The sequence below is a fragment of the Anolis carolinensis genome, chromosome 1 (genome assembly GCF_035594765.1).
Source record: "Anolis carolinensis isolate JA03-04 chromosome 1, rAnoCar3.1.pri, whole genome shotgun sequence".
NCBI lineage: Eukaryota > Metazoa > Chordata > Lepidosauria > Squamata > Dactyloidae > Anolis > Anolis carolinensis.
Window position 1 is genome coordinate 182,183,165 of NC_085841.1, and position 22,189 is coordinate 182,205,353.

The window sequence follows — 22,189 nt, forward strand, 5'->3', positions numbered from 1 at the left end:
GATACATAATTATGCAAAAGGAATCTTAGATAAGAATTTTGATTTTAAACCTGAATATTATTTGTTAAATATTACCAACTTTCACTTAGAAAGAAATGAAGATATTCTTTCACATAACAGCAGCTGCCCGAGCTTTAATAGCTCAAAGATGGCATTCGAAAGATATCCCATCGGAAGACGCATGGATCACCAAATTAAGGGAATACACGGACATGGATACTATGACCTTTTTACTGCAAGATTATACCAAAAAACAAAGGACGGACTGGTCACCAGTAAAAAAAATTTTACAAGGTAAACATCAGATTAATTTTGAATAGTTGTTCAGAGCAAAGATAGACATGCGTCAGACTGAGAATGTGCGGGGATATGGGCAAGGAAAATTTATAGCATAATGTAAATGAATTACTGCCCCTGTGGAATCGACTGGAAGTTATTGGTGTGTTTTTTTGTTTTGTTTTGTTCCCCCCCCCCTTTTTTTTCCTTTTTTTTTTTTGCTGTCTGCTGGCTGTGTGTAATAATTATTTTTATTTTTATTTTTTATTTTTTATTATTTTTCCCTTCTTTCTCCTTTCCCCTCCTCACAATTTTTGTAATGTAATTCTCTAAATTTCTGGAAAATAAATAAAAACTATTAAAAAAAAAAAACATATCTCCTCCTATAAACCATCTCAGAGTCTAAGATCATCTGGGGAGGCCCTGCTCTCAGTCCCGCCCTCTTCGCAGATGCGATTGGCGGGGATGAGAGACAGAGCCTTCATGACGTGGCCAAAGTACTTCATCTTTGCCTTTAATATCCTACCCTCCAGTGAGCAGCCGGGCATTATTTCCTAGAATATGGACTGGTTGGATCTTCTTGCGGTCCAAGGCACTCTCAGGATTTTCCTCCAGCACTAAAGTTCAAAAGCATCTATCTTCCTTCACTCAGCCTTCCTTATGGTCCAGCTCTCGCAACCATAAGTTACTATGGGGAATACCATTGCTTTGACTATGTGGACCTTCGTTGCCAGTGTGATGTCTCTGCTCTTCACTATTTTATCAAGGTTGGCCATTTCTCTCCTCCTAAGAAGTAAACGTCTTCTGATTTCCTGGCAGTAGTCTGCATCTGCAGTGATCTTCGTGCCTAGAAATATGAAATCTGTCACTGCCTCCACATTTTCTCTCTCTTATTTGCCAGTCATCAATCAGTCTGGCTGCCATAATCTTGGTTTTCTTTATGTTTAACTGCAGCCCAGCTTTTGCACTTTCTTCTTTCACCTTGGTGATGATGTCCGAAGCACCGACATTCAAATTGATTTGAACCCGCAGCAGAGAGTTCCGCAGATCCATCGTAAAAGGAACAGAGCGGGACCGCAGCAGACTATTATTAAAAGATCTTTTTTTCTTCACTTTCCCCTTCCCTGAACTATGTAACAAATCCCCCCAATAAAAGTAGCATACATTTTTAACAGTAACACTCTCTATCTGGTTATTTTGTGTCTTTCCTTGACTCCTTTTTCTTAACATGCAATCCTCCCCCTCCCTCTCACTAACCCGTCCGTCCTTTAAACTCTGGCTGAGGCTCCTCTGCCATAGGTTAATACGGCGGACGATACAAATTGGCTCATATCTTTATCAAAATTACCCCTAGCACGCTCTTCTTTTAGTTCTAACCCTTCCTAAGGCTCCTGACCCAAAGACCACCAGCGGAACCAAAATCGGTCCAGTTCTCGGCACCTCATCAGCTGACTGTCAAACGGAACCGACTGCTCCTTCCAAGCCAGACTGCTCTTTTCCAGCCTTATCCCGGACTTTCCTCTCCCCGCGACCCGCGGGATGGTTTTAAGAGATCACTGGTCCTTCTCTGTGAACTGTGGATGGGGGATCGCTCTCCCGCTGGGGAGACATAGTTCTCCAAGGACCTTCACCCTCTCTGCAGCTGCCAGGAGGGTGCCGGGACGGGCGCCCTCCACGTTTCATTCACACCTTCATAACTTTATGAATGAGAAGAACACTCTTCCCCAAACCTACCCCTGAACTTATGAAATCCTATACTTCCAAAGACTGCAACTCACATGTACCTCTTCCCCATGCTATTTCTATGAATTCCTTCCACCACAGATGAACTCTTTTCCCAATGTATCCGTGAATTTTCATATTCTATGAACCTGGACACCCTCATGAATCACTGTTATATGAATTTCTAATCGTTGGGCTAACCTCATGAATTGTAAAATCATGCTGCTAAAACTCCACTTTTATGAATTTCCATGCTGGGTTCTCCAGATGTTATGAACTTCGTTCTTATCAAATATTTCCGATTGTTTATATCATTCATGATTCCCCTTTATGCAATGTAACTCACTTTTATGGATTCTCCCTTATTTCCATGAAATCTATCTATCTGCCTATATGTATTTGTACTCTTTGGGATCCCCGGAAAATATGTATTTTTCCCAGCATGGTTTATATTCCAACTTTATTTTATTTTTCATTTTATTTCATATAATTGTCAAGTCATGAAATCAAATAGGAAATATTTTGAACTCAACCTGAACCCCAGAACTTATCCCATTTCCTATGACCCAGGCTTCCCTTCCCAAAAACAAAAGGATAATCTGCCACCGCTAAACCCAATCAAATTCAAATTGCATGGACAATATAGGGCTTGAGTCGCCGAATTCGGAGTTTGCTGACCTAAAGGTGATTCGCCCCAAGGCAAACATTGTCATATCTCACCCAAAGGAAAATCCAGGACACCTCAGGAAGGCGCCCTGCAGAGCCTGTCAATATGGCTCATCACCACCCATCTTTGCTTCCACCTCTGACACCCCAAGGCATATATAAAATCTGTATACGTGACAGAAACCCGGACACCCTTGATTGCTGCCATTGATAAATTAATCACCTTTTAGAAATCGGTCTAGCAGGACCTAATCCGATAGTTCCTGCCCTGTCACCTCATTGTTTCAACAACTCCCGCCTTCTCTTTCCTGATTGGCCCGAGTAGAGACAAAAGGCAGCTTCCTATTGGGCCAACGGAGCAAGGCGGGAAACGAAAGCCCGCCTCGTTCAACCTTCTAGCCTATCAACGATCAGATGGGCGGGGGAGCAGGGCGGGAAATTCAAAGGGCTGTCAGACTGAAATTTTGTATAAATATGGCTTTATTTTGATTGTATGGTACCCTAGTAGACCGAATGATCGCTACTAGAGTCCTCTTCAGCTGAATTGCTCAATAAAGACTCCTTGGCGGATTTTCCTTCAACTTTGGCGGACCTTCTTCATTTCAGCTTCAGGTTGTATTGCGGCTCGTAATTCTCCTTTTGGCTCCGCCAAGGTCCGTTCTCTCAGGACCGGATCGGGTCTCTCCTTAAGGGCCCGATCCCCTAAAATGCGGTCGACAACAGTGATAAGGCTCCTCAGCTCCTCCTCACTTTCAGCCATCAGAGTGGTATTATCTGCATAACTGGTTGTTAATGTTTCTTCCAGCAATTTCAACTCCAGCCTTGGATTTGTCAAGCCCCGCACATTGCTGTACTCCTTTCCCAATCTTGAACCAGTCTGTTGTTCCGTAGTCTGTTCTTACTGTGGCTACTTGGTCTTTATACAAATTTCTCAGGAGACAGACAAGATGACTTGGTATCCCCATGCCACCAAGAACATGCCACAATTTATTATGGTCCACACAATTGAAGGCTTTAGAATAGTCAATAAAGCAGAAATAGATGGTTTTCTGGAACTCCCTAGCTTCCTCCATATAAAATGGGCAGTGACAGTGGCAGTATCATGGCCAATGAGGTTAATGTTAGGCACAAATATTACTACTAATTCAAACTTTTCCCAAAAGCATCAGTTTTATTATGAGGTTGATATTGAATAGAAATTATCAGTGTCAGAGATATAAGAGATGAAAAGCAGCACAGGTAAACCCATTTGTAGAGCTGCACCTTTCATATTCCCTTCTGGGGAAAAGATACTATGCAAAGTAATCTTAAGTTAATTACATTTAAATTCCACCTTTAATTTTACTATCTTTATGTAATTTTATACAGTACAACCCCCTCATCCACTGATTTGATACCACATTTTCACCTATTCATGCTCCAAAAATGATCACCCCACTGGAAGTTTTTGTGGGCATCCTAGTGTTTGTGGGCATCCCTAGGTTCTTCAGTGTGATTCCATTGTGTGTTTATGACCTACGTATTTTCTAAATATAGGGTTTGCTATTATTATGTCTTCAGACATCTAAAGGTAGGTCTTGGAATGTATCCCTTGGGGATATGGGAGTCATACTATAAGCTCATCCTGGGTTGCATTCCTCTATTTCCTCCAATTCAGTCATTCTAATTAACTATAGCATGACGAGTGCCTCAATGTGATTATACATGGTAAATCTGTGTTCTTGCCTTTTGGGAAACAGTAGGTTGGACCTTTGTGAAATCTGGCCAGCAACAAGAGAACACCAGAAAAGATATTCTTCTGAGAATTTTAATCTGATGTAAAAACTATTTCTGGAGCTAAACGTAGAGTTTTCCTTTAAAGATTAGAGGAGGCTTATTAAAGGATAATTATGATTAAAGGATTAAAGAAGAATTATCGAAATGATTAATAGAGAACTATAACAAAGAATTGGAGTTGATGGGAATAGGCAGCATATTATTTATTTTAAGTACCATTTTTCATACGTTATACAGTTTGTTTGCATGTTGCTTTGTAACTGTAATAAACTTTTAATAGCATCTGAAAAAGGAGGTTTTAATAATAGTGTAAAGACAAGAATATTAAATTATATGGAAGTATCTGTTTTTATGCTTCAAGTTTTGTTTAAGCCACATGCCATGTAAAATAGTGTTATGGCTTTTATTTCAGGTTCTTTGCATCAGTATTCAGTAACTACATTCATTTGTGCAATGATTAGAATAGAATAGGCCAGTTTACTCATGGAGCAAGTGGGAAGTCCAAAAGCAACAATTGTAAGAGCTTCCTTCATCAGCGAGGCTTTATTTTTAATACAGATACTTTCTTAGGCTGCTTTGGTGTGGCATCTGTTGATGAAGTACATTACTGCTGTCTTCAGAACTAGATCTATGAGCTACTCCACGGATGAATGGCAGAGACAAAAAAAACGGAGACTCCAAGAGAAGCAGATTTGCATGGGAGGAACAATTCCTTTGAAGTGGAACATTGCCTTTTGTATTAATTAAGTAGTTCTAAAGGCGGCATACACAGATAATTCTACTGTGCATCTGAAAGACTGCAGAACCATCTCAAAAGACAGCCACAAAACCATCTATAGGAAAATGTGTCCTAATCTTGTAATAACTGGATTGTCTGAGCAGTTTGAGGACCACTACACCAGGTCATCAGCAATCTCATTTGAAATCTAAGTCCTACCTCCTACTCCATACCCCTGTCCCCATATTTCAAGAGAAATTTCTCTCCTTCATTGTTATTCAAACTCCTAGACTTCTGGTGATAATCAGTTCATTAGCTAAGCTTACCAGGATGACCCTTGTGTCCCCTCTCAGTTTTCTCTTGCAAGCTGGATGTTCACACTGAACATATTTATGCTTCAGAAGAAACCCAGAGAACATGACGTGCTAGAAATCTGATGGAGTTAAACCATTGTGGTAAGACCTGAATCTTCCTTCAGGTTCACAAAGGTAAGAGCTAAATGACCTGGACAAGGACAGAGTTCTCCAAATAAGGCAGCTCAAAGAGATTAAGGATCACGGGTGAGGGACATGGATGCCTTCCTGAAGACAGCAGCTTGAAGCTTTTGCTGTATTATGCCATTTCCTGTTCATTAAGGGAATATGCATCATACTTTTTATTCCAGTACCATGTTATCTGCTTCACTCCTCTCCACTTAATTTAACAAGGATTATATTCTTCTACTTTCCCTCAATTTAAATTTTAAAGTAAAGGAAGCAGATGGCCACTTTCCATACCAGCGGGGTGAAATAATATATTCTGGGTTATAGTTCAAGGTACTGTACTTCATTCCTGCAAATAAGTTTAAGCACCTTGGATAGCTGCTTTAAAAACATTTCCGATCAAAACCACTAGTACATCCACTGACTAAAGTTGGCTCTATACTATCAAATAATGCAGTTTGAACTGCATTATATAGGCAGTGTAGACCCATATATGTAATTAAATGCAGTTCAAACTATATTACAGCAATGGTTCTCAACCTTAGGATTCCCAGATGTTTTGACCTTCAAGTCCCAGAAATCCTAACAGTAGTAAACTGACTGGAATTTCTGGGAATTGAAGGCCAAAAAACCTGGGGACAGGTTGAGAACCACTGGTCTACACTGACCATGTAATGGAATTCAAAGGGCATTATTTGGCAGTGTAGATACGACACAGATGCCAATAGCTGCCAATGGAAGGAAGCATGATCCCCGCTGGAGGGGAGAACATGTGTGTGTGTGTGTGTTTTAAGTACTTGTTACTAAAATGTTTCTGATTTTAACCTCTACTGCAGTGTTTCTCAAACTGTACTCCTCCAGCTGTTTTGGAATTCAGCTCCCAGAAATCCCAGTTAGGAATTGGGGGAGCTGAAGTCCAAAACATCGAGAGAAGCACAGTTTGAGAAACTCAGCTCTACTGCACTGATGACATACGATGAATGTTCTTGCTTTCCAAGATAAATAAGGCAAAGGTTTTCCCCTGATATTACATCTAGTTGTGTCCGACTCTGAGGGTTGGTGCTCATCTCCATTTCTAAGTTGAAGAACCGTCATTGTCCATAGACGCCTCCAAGGTCATGTGGCCAGCATGACTCCAAGAAATGTGTAGCAAAATTAAGAAGGCTGCAAAATCTGCTGCAAAATGGAGCAACCACATGCTCATTATGTTTTGTGTTTTCCTCTTGATGTTATCCTTGAAAAACAATGAGGTGGGTCAGTCTGAAACACAGTAATTATGCAAGGTTCACCTAGTGCAATGGTTTTCAACCTGTGAGTCCCCAGATGTTTTGGCCTTCAACTCCCAGAAATCCTCATAGCTGACAAACTACCTGGGATTTCTGAGAGTTGTAGGACAAAACACCTGGGGACCCATAGGTTGAAAACCACTGACCTAGTGTGTTTCACGGGCCAGCAGGAATTAGAACTCCCAAGTCCCTGTCAAGTAATCAAACCACTACACCACACTGGGACACATCTTAAGAAATAAAATAAACATAATCAAAACTATGGTACTGTTCAAGCTATTTTAAAATATTGGGTGTGCAGAAAACTGCTTGTACTTATGGAAGAAATGCAGTTTTTGAATGCAGTTCAAATTATGCATGATTTCTGGCTCATATAGAAAAGAAAGGGGAAGTCATATAAGGGAATACATCCTCTATAACTGCAACAGCACATATACATACCGGTAGAAGGATTAAGAAAAGTGTATAAACTTACAGAACCAGTAGTTCTAGGAACTTATAATCAAATGTCTCTTTCAATTGATCTATGGTGCTTGGTTCTGTGCCCCATGCTAGCTTCCTAGACTTGCGACACATCTGTAATAAAACATAGGGAAATATGTCAGCCATAGACTTGCGACACATCTGTAATAAAACATAGGGAAATATGTCAGCCATAGACTTGCGACACATCTGTAATAAAACATAGGGAAATATGTCAGCCCTGTATCAGCATCAATTGTTATTTTCACCAAAGATTAAAAAAAAAACCTATAAGCTTATATAGGACCAAGCAGGGTTGCCCAGGGAATAAAGACAGAAGGCTGAGGCAATGGGCTCTCACAAAGCAAGCAACTTTAGTCTCAGTACACACATCATTGCCCCCTTTGGCCCACTTTGCATATGGATCACCAAAGATCCTCCCAAAAACTAAATGTAATTAAACAATTAATCCAGAACATTGGATAAGCGAGTGTTGGATAAGTGAGACTCTACTCTGTGTGTGTGTGTGTGTGTGTGTGTGTGTGTGTGTGTGTGTGCATGTGTGTATGTATGTATGTGTGTATGTATGTATGTATATATGTATGTATATATGTGTGTGTGTGTGTGTGTATATATATATATACACACACACACACATATATACATACATATATATATACATACATACACACATACATACACACATGCACACATATATATATATATGGTTAAAAAATCAGGAACGGAAAACCTAGATTTAAATTTTGAAAAAATAATGTGATCTCAACACTTCATTGCACATTACATTATAATTTAGGTACCTAGTGCATAGACAGTTTCATTCATAAAATATGTATAACTATGTAAGACAATGAAACATCAAATACAGTACAGATGCAAAATATACATGGACCATTATTCCTAATTAAAACCATGTATATAAGAAGCAGTCATCTTAGATTAATGCAGCACAGTCTGTCTTGCAATTGTGTAGATGAGCAATAATTGCTAAAACACCTTTCATCATCTCAGCACCAATAGAAATATGGACACTTCTATCATAATAAGTTTTGCCAAGTTTCTTATCTCATATACCGAACTGCTGAAGAACATATGCAGAGAGGTGAAAGGGGAGAGAAAGTTTTTTTCTCTCGTTTTAAGTGGTCTTGCTGGGTAGGAGAAGGAATTTCAATGTACCTGGGAAAAGTTGTCATATAAATAATTCCTGGCAATAACACTGGTTGCTTGCTTTAACATCAGGATGAGACACCTAGACTGGTGATCGATGGTGAGGACGTATCCCAATGAAACCTCTCATCATTGATTTTATAGCCAGCACCACATTTTTAGGAAACAACTTCCCCAGTTGGCTCTGCCAGGAAACTCTTTAGACAGGAAGGCCGAAGTGGTGGCAGCCCTGAGCAGAAAGGAAGGCAACGGTTGATCATTTTAGAGCAGTGGTTCTCAACCTGGGGTCCCCAGATGTTTTTGGCCTTCAACTCCCATAAATCCTAACAGCTAGTGAACTGGCTGGGATTTCTGGGGACCCTGTGTTGGGAACCACTGCTTTAGAGCGAGACTTTGGCTGAGAAGACTCCCTCTCCCCACATCTCAGTACAAAAATAAATTCATCTTTAATGTCACAAAGCATATCCCCCAGCAAATAACACTGCAAATTTTAAAAGAAAATTGTGATGTTTGCCATCCAACAACTTGTCATGCCATCCTCCTCCAAAGCCACTTCATTATAGCTGTAGCAAAATACAGCAAGGTAACGGTAAATGTTTCCCCTTGGCATTAAGTCTAGTTGTGTCCGACTCTAAGGTGTGGTGCTTATCTCCATTTCTAAGCCAAAGTGCCAGCATTGTCTGCAGACGCCTCCAAGATCCATGACTGCATGGAACGCCATTACCTTCCCGTCATAGTGGTACCTATTGATCTACTCACATGTGCATGTTTTCAAACTGCTAGGTTGGCAGAAGCTGGGCCTAACAGCTGACGCTCACCCCGCTCCCCAGATTCAAACAGCTGACCTTTTGCTCAGCAAGTTGAGCAGCTTAGCAGTTTCACTCACTGTGCCACCAGGGGCTCCAAAATATAGCAAAGGAATTCAGGGATATCAAATCAAAGCCTAAAAGTACTATTTTTATTACTAAAAGGGTTGTGCTTTCTGTGTCAGGATCAAGGCAGCTACAAGGTATGTACATTCTTTTCATCTCTGTAAACAAGCCCTCAGATAGTAATAGGATCACCATATGTATGTTAGAGTTGACTTGAAGAGTCCTAACAATGGTAATGAGAGAAACAGCAAATAAAGGGTTGATTAGAAAGCACAGAACAATGAGGTTGGTGAACAAGAATAGGCTTCTTTTCCTCTCTGTCCCTCATATTCTCACAAGATAACTCTGGAAGAGATTAGAATAAATTGACCAAGCAAGGAGAGAATATAGAATCATAGAATCATAGAGTTGGAAGAGACCTCATGGGCCATCCAGTCCAACTCCCTGACAAGAAGCAGGAAAATCGCATTCAAAGCACCCCCGACAGATGGCCATCCAGCCTCTGCTTAAAAGCCTCCAAAGAAGGAGCCTCCACCACAGTCCAGCGGAGAGAGTTCCACTGCTGAACAGCTCTCACAGTTAGGAAATTCTTCCTAATGTTCAGGTGGAATCTCCTTTCCTGTACTATAGTTTGAAGCTATTGTTTCGTGTCCTAGTCTCCAGGGCAGCAGAAACAAGCTTGCTCCCTCCTCCCTATGACTCCCCCTCACATATTTATACATGGCCCTCATCATGTCTCCTCTCAGCCTTCTCTTCTACAAGCTAAACATGCCCAGCTCCTTAAACCGCTCTTCATAGAGCTTGTTCTCCAGGCCCTTGATCATTTTAGTCGCCCTCCTCTGGACACATTCCAGAAAACAGTTGCTTCCTTTCCTTCCATGCTGGGGCAAACAGGGCAGCCAATCAGAAAAGGTACCCATTTACTCATATTAGTGACAGAGAAAGGGGCTACATCTATGGTGACCACTTAGGTTGGTGTAGAAGTGGATCTGAATGACATAGGACTGATTCAGCGTAATGCAGGGCAAGACCACTTTACATAGTCTTGCCCCACATTTGAATTCAGAACTGAGACTTTTGGCCTGATGAGAAAGTTGGGACAGTTCCCAAATGATACCGTCCACATCTGTTCCAATTGTCATCTTATATTTCCAGGACTTGGGATGCCCAGGGTCATATGATGGCAGTCCCCTTTCTCCTTCCCCTCCACATGATGGTAAACTCCGGATGCAACATGTTCTTCATTGCATACCATAGCACTACTGGAGCAACAGGGAGCACTGGGAAAGGAGCAGGGAGAAAGGAGGTGCTTAAGGTCTTGTCTGACTCAGACTGAGAAAGAGTTGGAAGCAATATCCTCCATTTTTAGCTGCACATACATTCCACCATGCCTGCTTCAAACATATATACACACATGCGTCCCACAGAATCATGCAGCATCCATTGATGATCTTTTATATTTATGGAAAAATTCAAAAAAAAATTGTCCCCCTTCCTTTACTTTCCTTTTGACAAAGAAAACTAACGTTCAGCAGCTCACTGAATTTTGCAAATGCTCTTTGTCTTTCTCACACATACTCTCACACTCATATTCCCCACACAAAGAAAACTAGTGTCTTTAAAGTAGGAGTCATAGGGCTGCTTCACACACCATGGTGTTTCTCTAGGAGTTGACCTGTGCACCCTCTCTCCTTCACCCATCATATGGTGGGGATGGGACAAGCTGCGTTGGCACCCTGTCCTCATGGTGAGCGAAAGGGCAGCAACGTGCATTGTCTCCTTTCCCTTTCCCCCAACATATGGGGGGAAGAGAAGAAAATTCAGGTAGCTCAATTGGAGCTACCTCTTTCCTCTCCATCATGGCAGACGAAACATGTTGTGACGCTTCCCCTCCACTTCAAGAGGAATGGGAGCAGGGCCAAGCTAGCACTGTTTGATGGCATTCAGTAGGACCTGTTCTGAAGAGAGAAAAGGGACCATTAAAACCCCAATGTAAAGAGGCCCATAGAGTCACAAAACAATATAATCAAAGAATTGGAAGGAAGGTCTTTGGCCATCTAGTCCAACACCCTGCTCAATGCAGACTGTCTAGCGGAAACATCCCTAGCAGGTGTTTAGAGAAGGATGTTTAGAGAAGGAGATGAATGGTCCTGGTCTTAGGCAAAATTAGGGATCTCAAGCAGCTGTTTTAGATGTGAAAAACCAACGAATTACCATATATACTCGAGTATAAGCCAACCCGAATATAAGCCGAGGCACCTAATTTTACCACAAAAACTGGGAAAACCTATTGACTTGAGTATAAGACGAAGGTGGGAAATGCAGTAGCTACGGGTCAAATTCAAAAATAAAAATAGATATTAATAAAATTCCATTATTTGAGGCATCAGTAGGTTAAATGTTTTTGAATATTTATATAAAACTGTAATTTAAGATAATAATAAGACTTTAATAAGGTAAGACTGTCCCACTCTGAATACCTATATACTGAAGTATAAGCCGACCTGAATAGAAGCCGGCCAGGACCTTCATTCGAGTATAAGCCGAGGGGAGCTTTTCCAGCTCCCCAAAAAGGGCTGAAAAACTAGGCGTATACTCGAGTATATACAGTAGTTTTTATTTAATATGCCATTATTGCATTTCTGTTTCCAAGAACTTAGCAGAAATGTTTGAAAACTTTTCTACCCCACTTTCTGCTTCAAGCAACAAAATGTCATTGTTGGTCCTAACTGTTGTTGTTTTATGTGAAGGGCACTCTGTTTCATTTCTGAAGTAGTACAGCACAGACCTCAGTGTGAAAATGAGAACTAAACAGGAAAAATTAAACCACTCAGCTACACACAAAGATAGTATCAGACCTGAAAGTCCAGTGAAACTCCTGTGGAAAGTGCAAATCCATCCTAAATGATTTCAATAGAACACCGACCATTAATACCGTTACTAAAAAAAAATCTACACATCTTGATTTATCCCGCTGAGACATGCAAGTAACAGCTGCACAAGTTGACTCAATCCACTGTCACATTGACAATCCACATGTGCCAAGCTTTGCATAAATGAGCAGTTTCAGCAATTATGACTTGCCAAGAAAAGTCTTCAAAGCTTTCTCACATATAATGACAGATGTTACATCCCTACATTTAGGCTTTAATTTATTTCTATACTGGGCGGCAAACACACATGGAACATTTGCAAAATCAATTTGCTTAGAAGTTTTTAAAAAATGGAGGGAGAGGTTGGTCGCAAATAAAACCTCATTTGTGCCTCTCATTGTCAGATTTAACAGTTTTAAATGGTGAGAAGGCAATTTGAGGGGTTGATAGTTGAACTGATGACCTATTCAAATTTCTTTTTTAATTATTAAAATGTAATAGATATCAATACTGCCATGTCTGTTTCCAGCTCTGCTAATATTTTCATAGCATCATAGACTGGGGCACCCCATGGTCTAAGCACTAAAGTGAATTAGTAGGGGGAAGGACATCTCCTTTTCATGTTTCCATCGAGAGTCAATGAGTCATATCTCAATAAAATAGTAAACCCATCACTAGGGTCAGATCACACTATACAATTATAGTGCCGTGGTTCCACTTTAGCTGCCATGGCAACATCTTAAAGAACCCTATCATTGGAAGATCTATGGAGATACTCACAGGAACACCTCAGCAAGCGAGAGTCCAAAAGTGGCAGGCTAAAACCCGGAGCCAAAATCAGTGGCTGATGCTGGAGGCACTCAATCAGTGGTAACACCAGAGGCACTCCAAGTGGCCAACTACTGGTCAAAGGACATTTAGTATAATGGCAAGTTGTTGGTTTTTTTAAAAAAAAAAATTAGTGTTTTCAAATACATTACAACTTGTACCTCAGTTCGCTTCTGACATGATAAATAAATAAATAGGAAGTTGTGGAGGGGGTTTTGGCATTCTCCATCTGAAAATTCTCCGGTGACCAACTCTAGGACCCCACATGATGTTGTTGTCATGGCAATTAAAGTGGAATCGTAGTACTAGAATGCTGGGATTTAAAAGAACTCTAGTTATGCCGTCACATATTGGAAAGCTTCTCTTTACGAATCATGCACAGACAGCTCTACAGACAAAAAACAAGCTTGAGAACCTTTTGCTATAGCTGTTTAGATAAGCCCTTGCTCATCCTCCCTAAATTAAATAACACTATGCCTTCAAAATTATCTTAATCAGAGCTACTGCTGATTGCATATTTTCCTCTCTTCCAGTTCGCTGCATTTATATCCATAATTGACAAAGTTTTACGTATGTCTGCTTTCAGAGATGGCAGAACTAGACTGTCGAGCTTTCTGAGCTGAAGAATGCTTGATTTAGCTCATTCACTGCCATAAATAATAGCATCATGACCTACCTGGGATGCTGTGTGTGAGTGTGTCAATTCTTTCAGTGAAAATTATGTTGGATTAAAAAAATTAACAATGACAAGGCACTGATCTCACAATTAACACCTTCCTCATACTTTACTGAATTAGAAATGTGCTTGTATTTATTGACTAAATATAGGAAGAACGTGTAAAATCTATTAAATTCTGTTTAGAGCTTGTATTAACAAGTTACCTGCAGGAAATCTCTTTTTCCAAAACTGTGCATGTATCGCAATATGACTGCAACAGTGAGGAGTAATGCCACTTTTTGTGGTTTTACGGTAACTTTGAAAGTTCTTTTTGTAATTAAAGGTGTGTGGAGTTTCTAAATCTCAGAGAAGTGGCTTCTGCTTAATGTGGGTACTGGGGCATCATAAAGATAGACAGTGGATTTTATGTCACATTCTGGTTGCTTATAGAAGGATCATTTTTAAAGTTATGCATTTATTCATTGGGTTAGTATTATGCCTTTTTCCCAGTCTAGGATTCAAGGCAGCTTACACTACATTTTAAAAGATGCATTTAATGCAATAATTGTATAAAAGTTAAGAAGGAATTAGAGAATTCTGGCATTAGAAATATGTTACAAATATTTAAAACATTTTCAGTAAGGGATAACAAGATTAAAATATTAAAAATAACAGCATACCACTTTTACATGCACCAACTAAAAGACCATAGCTAAATATTATAGGTGTGCAAATGAATTGAAAGTGTTTGTTACTCAGATTTAAATCATATGTTTTATACTTACGATATGTATTCTGGTGTGCAGACGCAGTGCATGCCAAACATTAAGAAATTGAATCCTTTCATTGATTTGATTCTTAAGTTTCGATTCCTTCATAAATTGCTGTGATGCAGTTAAAATTCACATAACTTTGACAAACCCAAGAGAACATAAAGTACTGAAAAACCAATTCTTTTACCTTCGGATTTTGCCCCATTATCGCCATAAGGACAATACTGTGAGTGTGATTAAACTTAATGGAGATTGAGAACACAGCCATTTTAAATATAGTTTTGGAAAGCGAGGCCCCCAATGGCAGGTAATGAAAAAGGCTCTGCCATAAACTACATTTCCCAGAATACAATGCTACTCAGGACCCAAATAAGGGCTGAAGGACCCAAATGATAGCTGTTTGCAGTATTTAGAATCGGTCTAATAAAAATAATACATAAAATTATTGAATCTGCAAACAGTACTAAGCAAGCATTAAGGAAGTTTGGCAAAGCCAAGAGAACATAAAGTGCTTTCAAAATCATTCCTTTTACTTTGGACCATTGCCATAAGGAAGGCACTGTGGGTGGGGGCACCCAGCCAGCTGTTTAGAGACACTAATAATAAATGAAATAATTGAATCTGCAAAGAGGACTAAAGTAAGCAAGTAATAGTATAAATCTGTGCTAAGTTGACGTTATTGTGTGTCATAAAGTCAGACAGACATTCAAGAGGATTGCTGTTGTCATTTTTTTGGGAAGATAAATGGTTTTGGTCTAAACTATTAAAAATTCCCAAAAATCTGTAGATTTCTGAAACTTTTGGGAATTGATGCCCTTGTTATATTGTGCATTGTATATAAAATTCAAATAGATTGCTCTTGTCATTTTTCTAAAAAAGTGTTGTTCATAAAAAATTTGAAAATTCCCAAAAAAATCCACGAATAAGCACAATGTTATGAAACTTGATAGACAAAGAGTAGTAAATGTGTTCTACCATTGTAGCAAGTTTCACTCCAATAGCTTTAAAAAATGAGGGAGATAGGAGTTCCTGAATTTTCCCCAATAGAAGTAATTATTGCATTAATGCGCATGTACAATTATTGTAACGAAATAATAACAAAATTTCATTAGTCTCATTAGAGATCCAAATTTTTCACCACCCAAACTTTAGAAACATTTTAGAAATGAAATGCAAGCGCCCCTAGAGGGCATCTAACCACCCCACAAGGGAAATCCCAGGGTTTGGGTTGGAATGGGGACAAAATAACCCAGTTCCTTCCAAGATTTCAGGCAGTGGACCACACATGCCTATTAAATACTCAGAATTCAAAAGCTCATCTATATTAAAATGCTTTTACCTGCCGGCAGAGCATTCAAATTAATTCAAATTAAATTTTATTTGCAACAAGCCAATAGCCATCACAGTTTATATAAGCATAATGCATTCTAAGCAACACAGGATAACAACACTTACACTAAAACAGTTTAAAATATATTACTGACATATATAGAAATAAAATATAAAAACAAAGTGTCTTCCTGAGTGAATACAATCAGTACATTCACTTAATGACAAAATGCAACAGTTTAATTAATACCCAAGATTCCAGTTTTGTAGTTATTAAAAATATATTTGACTACAATTCCCAGAACTTCTCAGCTAGCATAGCCATGTTTTTTAAAATGAAACTACAGTGATACCTTGTCTTAAGAGTTTAATTCGTTCTGTGATTGAAATCATAACTCAAAACACTCTTATCTCAAAGTGAATTTTCCCATTGAAATGCCATTGATTTGTTCCGGCCCCGCAATGCCCCACCTTCCCATTTTTGTTACATGTTTTTAATTAAGAAAATGTACTTTATAAATAACAAATAACGTATAAATGCACTTTCACATGGAATAATAAAAAAGGAAATATCAACTTTAAAATGGTAGAAACACAAGTTGTGGCAAGGAAGCACAAAGCAAAGAGACAGAAGTATCATTTTCTGCATACAGGCTCCTTCTTTGGAGGCCTTTAAGAAGAGGTTGGATGGCCATTTTTCAGGAGTCCTTTGATTGTGCTTTTTTTGGACTGGTTAGGGTGGCCTCTTCCAGGTCTATGATTCTATGATTTTTGAAGCATGGTGAAAGCTGAAGCTTTCTGTAATAGTACAGAACAAGTGAAAGAAGGGCTGGATTCTTAGTTTATATGACTGATGTAGGCAGAATTGCTGGAGCCGAACTTTCATATAGCCCCATTTAATATGATTTATGCTTTTAATTTCTTTAACGTCTCTAAATTGTAAATTAATGGGACATGGGTGCCTTTTAGTATTACTGTACCTGAAAATAAGCTTGGATGAGTCAACTAAATGCTTTTATTTTGTAAAACGGGAAAAATGGTTTGGGTTTTTAAAAAAAATCTCTGAGAGTAATCCAAACATTTGATAAACTGATCAATTGCTGACTAGCTACATCCAAGCTTTTGCCTTCTCTCCAGGATTCTCTCCAGGAAACCGCCTTTCCTTGTCAATGCAACCAATGATAAAAAGCCACAAATGTTTGGAAATAAATGTACTTCATTAGCCTGAAAGATACCTAGCCTGGATGTTTAGGTGAGAATAACACTATGCAACATAACATTTGTTCCTGGGTTATAAATGTTATTTCTGAATAGAATTGTTTCTATTATTCAAACATGAATAAAGTTTATAAAATGACAAAATCTTTGTTTGTGCAGGACAAAACAATTTGCTATAGTTTCTCAATGAATACCTCATAGAGTCTCAACCAATTCAACATAGTTTGTGGCAGCCACATAAACGAAGTTTCTGGAGTAGAACAACTATTGACAAAGTAAGTATCACACAATTAAACAGAAATTAATACTTTCAAACCAGGCACAGATTTTTTTTTCAAATTTTGTTACATAGTGTAATCCAGTCATGTCTGATTCTGGGGGTTGGTGCTCATCTTCATTTCTAAGCCAAAGAGCCGACGTTGTCCATAGACACTTCCAAGATCATGTGGCCAGCATGACTGCATGGAGTTTTGTTATCTTCCTGCAGAAGAGGTATCTATTGTTCTACTCACATTTACATGTTTTCAAACTGCTAGGTTGGCAGAATCTGGGGCTAATAGCAGGAGTTCACTCTGCTCCCCAGATTCAAACTGTCAACCTTTCAGTGAGCAAGTTCAGCAGCTTAGCGGTTTGCCCGGGGCTCCAAGGTGGCGCAACGTTTAGACCTGACTAAGGTGTGGCAGGTTTAGACCTGATTAAACTGCCTGGTCCAGATGAATCCAAAGACATGGGGCAAATGGAGGAAACAAAACTATCCAGACAAAAAGCACACAAGATCACTACCTTTCTCTAACCAGCGTGCTACATGTCAGCATGATGGTTCTACTGGCCAAACTGCAGGCCATAATTAGTAGCCATCAAAGAAAAGTGGCAGACAGTCCATTGTAACCAAGGACACCTTCAACAGAAGGCAGGGGGTGATATCTTTCTTTTTTAATTGAACAGGACAGTTAATTGATCATGGGCATTTTGTCAGAGATTCTGCAACCATTAAAATGTGTGTCTATGTCACCCAGGAATACGCAGTGCTTAATAAAGCTACTTAAAGGGGGAGTCCATTAATGCATGAATATGATTTCCCTGATGCTACCATTTCCAGATGGAATTTCTTTTGTTCTTGCATTATGTTAACCCAGGGATATGAGAACAATGTGAAAAATAGCAGTTTAGCCAGATGCTATCTTCATTTTCTATTTTTGCCTGATGACAAAGTCAAAACAGCAGTTTCAAAATACATATAAAAATTCACAGTGGTTTGGACAGGACCTGCTCAAAATGTTTTGCTGCCTGAGGCAAAGGACCCAATGGTCCTTCCTTTTCATCTGCAGAAAGAACTGATGACTGCAGTGTCTTTTTGCTAAAAAGCAAACTAGTTCAGGGGCATTAGATAGGATAGGCTTGTTTGCACACAGACCTCTGTCTCACTGTTGATTTGAACCATCAAGTTGTTTCTGTCTTATGACAATGCTAAAACAATCCTGTCACTTGGATTTCTTGGCGAGATTTGTTCTCAGGGATTTGCCTTTGCCTCCCTCTAAGGCTGACATCGTGTGATTTGGCCAAGGCCATCCAGTGGGTTTCCATGCTGAGCAGAAGTTTGAATCTTCATTTCCAGAGTCTCAATCCAGTGCTGAAACCACAACACAGCACTTCCTCTTGACCCACATTTCACACATGAAAAGCACAAGTGTGGCCAAGAAGCATCACATTGTGGTCGAGATGTCAAAGGTTATTAAAGAGGAGGATAACAAAACTGAGAAAGGCTGAGGAGGTTTGCTTTTGCCTAAGTCAGGGAAAGGTAACATTCTGCCTCCTCTTCTCCTCTCTGCCCTTAGTATTGCATTATTCTATGCAATTGTGAAGTTGCATCCTAGATGAGTTACTTTTATCATTTGCCCTGCATCCTAATAATCCATTTTCTTACTTATCACTCAGCGTTGTAAATTAAGAAATGCTATAATGTTCTTTGTCTTTCCACTTGAAGAGAAGGTGAGATTTTAGAAGGAAGGCAAGATTCATAACCTTGTTATTCATATTTATAATCATACTAGCTTGGGGTCCCGGCGGTGCCCGGGTTATTAGTAGTGGGCATTGAGTTGTTTTGGATATTATGAATGGGCCCATTGATGCAGATCTGTGGCCGATGGGGTTTGCAGTAGTTTCTGGATGGGGTGAAGGTACTGGAAATCCCATCGTTTGTGGTCAATCCTCCAAAAAACCTCAGCAGTATATAAGAAGAGTCATGGGGGTGTGTGCCATCTTTGGTACAGATACATGACTGAGGGGGTTAGGAATAGTCTCTGGATGTGGGTGAAGGTACTTCAGATCCTATCATCCATGTTCCATTGTTCACCAAATTCTCCAGGGTTGAAAGTCATAAGGAGTTTGTGTTCCAGGCTTGGTCCTAGTCTGTCATTGGTGGGGGTTGTGTGGTCTGTAAAGCAGGTGATGGTACTGCAAATTCCTTCATACGCGGTCCATCCTTGTCCAAACTGCTCCAGATGCATCTTTTATGGGGGGTTGCAGTGGTTTGTGGGAGTCAGATCCCAGGGCGGAAGTATACACCGCCGCATACATACATACATACATACATACATACATACATACAAACATACATACCCACAAACACTGACTTTTATTACTATATACCTGGTTGGGTACCTGGCGATGCCCGGGTTATTTGAAAAGGGATTTTAATTTTTTTTAATGAATTATCCCATTAATAAAATGCATAAGGTTGTAGATGGACAACATCCTGTGGCGCAGGCTCGTGAGCAGCTTGCTGCAGTAAATCATTCTGACCATGAGGTCATGAGTTCGAGGCCATCCCGTGGCGGGGTGAGCACCTGTCAATTAAAAAAAATAGCCCCTACTCGTTGCTGACCTACCAACCCGAAAGATAATTGCATCTATCAAGTAGGAAATAAGGTAGCACTTATAAAGTGGGGAGGCAAATTTAACTAATTTATGACATTGGAATGAGGAAGTGCCGTCACAGTGGATGATGTCTCGGTTCTGTGTGTATATGGGCATTGAATGTTAGCCATATATGTATATAATGTGATCCGCCCTGAGTCCCCTTCAGGGTGAGAAGGGCGGAATATAAATACCGTAAATAAATAAATAAATAATGTCTGAGGGGATGTTCGATTCTGGCCACAGGGAGGAAGAGCTGCTTCATCATCCACTGTGACAGCACTTCCTCATTCCAACGTCGTAAATTAGTTAAATTTGCCTCCCCACTTTATAAGTGGTAGCTTATTTCCTACTTGATGTGGTGCTACAGTAGAGTCTCACTTATCCAACATAAACAGGCCGGCAGAATGTTATATAAGCGAATATGTTGGATAATAAGGAGGGATGAAGGAAAAGCCTATTAAACATCAAATTAGGTTAAATGGCGTCCTGTTTTGAGGCTTGGGAGGGCGGGGCCAGCCTCCTTGGCCTGCAAATATGTGGCAGAAGGATCAAGGGGGGGTTGGATTGGGGGTTCGTGGGTTAGAAATGTTCCTAAGCATGAAAAGGCATCCTTTAAAAGATAAGAATGAGGTTCTCTTCAGTCTGTTATAAACAGTGCTGTCTTACCTTGTAGAAGGGGACTGCTGTTTCCCAATGAGGCAGGGAAAAGCTGAAGAGGTAAAATGGCGTCCTGTTTTGAGGCTTGGGAGGGCGGGGCCAGCCTCTTTGGCCTGCAGAAGAGACACAGGCAAAAGCTGCTCTGTTTGGAACAGGGAAGATGGCCGCCTCTTTTGCGGCCTAGCACAATGGAGCCAGGCTGCAAGGCCTGAAACGTGTTAGCAAAATGATCAAAGGCGGCTTGGATTGGGGCTTTGGGGGCTAGAAGTGTTCATAAGCATATCATTAAAACGATAATAACAATGTTCTCTGCTGTCTTTTGAGGAAAGTAGGGCCTTACAAAGAAGTTGAAAGCTGATGCAAGATGGCGTCCCCTTTTGGGCCTAGCGGCGTGGGGCCAGCCTGGAAGGCCTTAAACATGTCAGCAGAGGGGCCAAAGGGGGCCATCTGTTGTCAGTGGGTTCATGGATCGTAGGGGTGATGTGTGTCAAGTTTGGTCCAGGTCCGGCCTTCCTGGTGGTGGCAGTGGTGTTTTTTATTACCAAAGTGTAGGCCGAAAGCTGTTAACTGTCCCAAAGCTAGCATAGTTCTGAGGAGATAAGTAGGCCGAACGAAGCCAGTTGGTAGTAGCTTTTCCCTCAGCAATCCCAGTGGCCTGTGAAAGTGGTGGCTAATCAGAGCTGGCCCATATTCCGGCCGGCCAATCAGAAAGCTGATCCATATTCCGCCAGGCCAATCAAAACGCGAGCACATATTCCGCCAGGCCAATCAAAACGCTGATACATACTCCGATTTCACTTTTATTATATACTAGCTTGGAGACCCGGCGATGCCCGGGTCATTTGAGAAAGGCATTGTTTGCCTGTGTTCCAAGTGTATCCTATATCCATTGTCAGCTGGGTTCAGTGGGTGCGGGTGAGCTCCAACTCCCATATGCAAGTCCCATCGTCCAGTGTCCATCCCCCTCCAAACAGAGCCAGTATGTAGAATAGGTCATGAGGGCTCCATGTACCATGTTTGGTCTTGATCAGTCATTTGTGTGGGTCGCGGTGCTCTCAGGAAGTGAGTGAACGTATTGGAAGTCCCATCGTGCATGGTCCATCATCCTCCAAACTGCACCTGGGTGTAGAATGAGTCATGGGTGTTCTCTGTTTGACGTTTGGTCTTGATGAGACATTGATGGGGGTGACAGTGGTCTCAGGAAGTGAATGAATATACTGCAAGTCCCATCATCCAAGGTCCAAGCTCTTTCAAATCTCACCAAGATGTAGAGTGGGCCATGGTGGCTCTATGTGCCAAGTTTGGTCTTGATCAGTCATTGGTGGGGGTCACAGTAGTCCCAGGAAGTGACTGAAGATATTGTAAGTCCCCTCATCCACGGTCCCTCTTCCCCCAAACTGCACCAGGATGTAAAGTGGGCTACCCTGCACCTGCGTGTCAAGTTTGATACAATTTTGTCATTCATGGGCATCACAGTGGTTTGTGG

At 40.5% G+C, this 22,189-nt stretch overlaps 1 protein-coding gene across 4 annotated transcripts in view; it reads right to left on the reverse strand.

Annotated features, from left to right (window-relative positions):
• The window catches only part of LOC100558787 (uncharacterized), a 178,642-nt gene extending 163,725 nt beyond the window's left edge, over nucleotides 1–14,917 (reverse strand). Inside the window, exons 1-2 of one of the 4 annotated variants that reach the window (XM_062961117.1) lie at nucleotides 14,768–14,917; nucleotides 7,402–7,502 (exon numbers count right to left, since the gene is read on the reverse strand). In XM_062961117.1, the coding sequence (XP_062817187.1) occupies nucleotides 7,402–7,502; nucleotides 14,768–14,848 (182 nt within the window). In that variant the 5' untranslated portion in view covers nucleotides 14,849–14,917. The remainder of the gene's footprint in view (nucleotides 1–7,401; nucleotides 7,503–14,767) is intronic. The other 3 variants (XM_062961110.1, XM_062961106.1, XM_062961101.1) reach the window with 3 other exon arrangements.
• Between the last annotated feature and the right edge of the window lie 7,272 nt (nucleotides 14,918–22,189).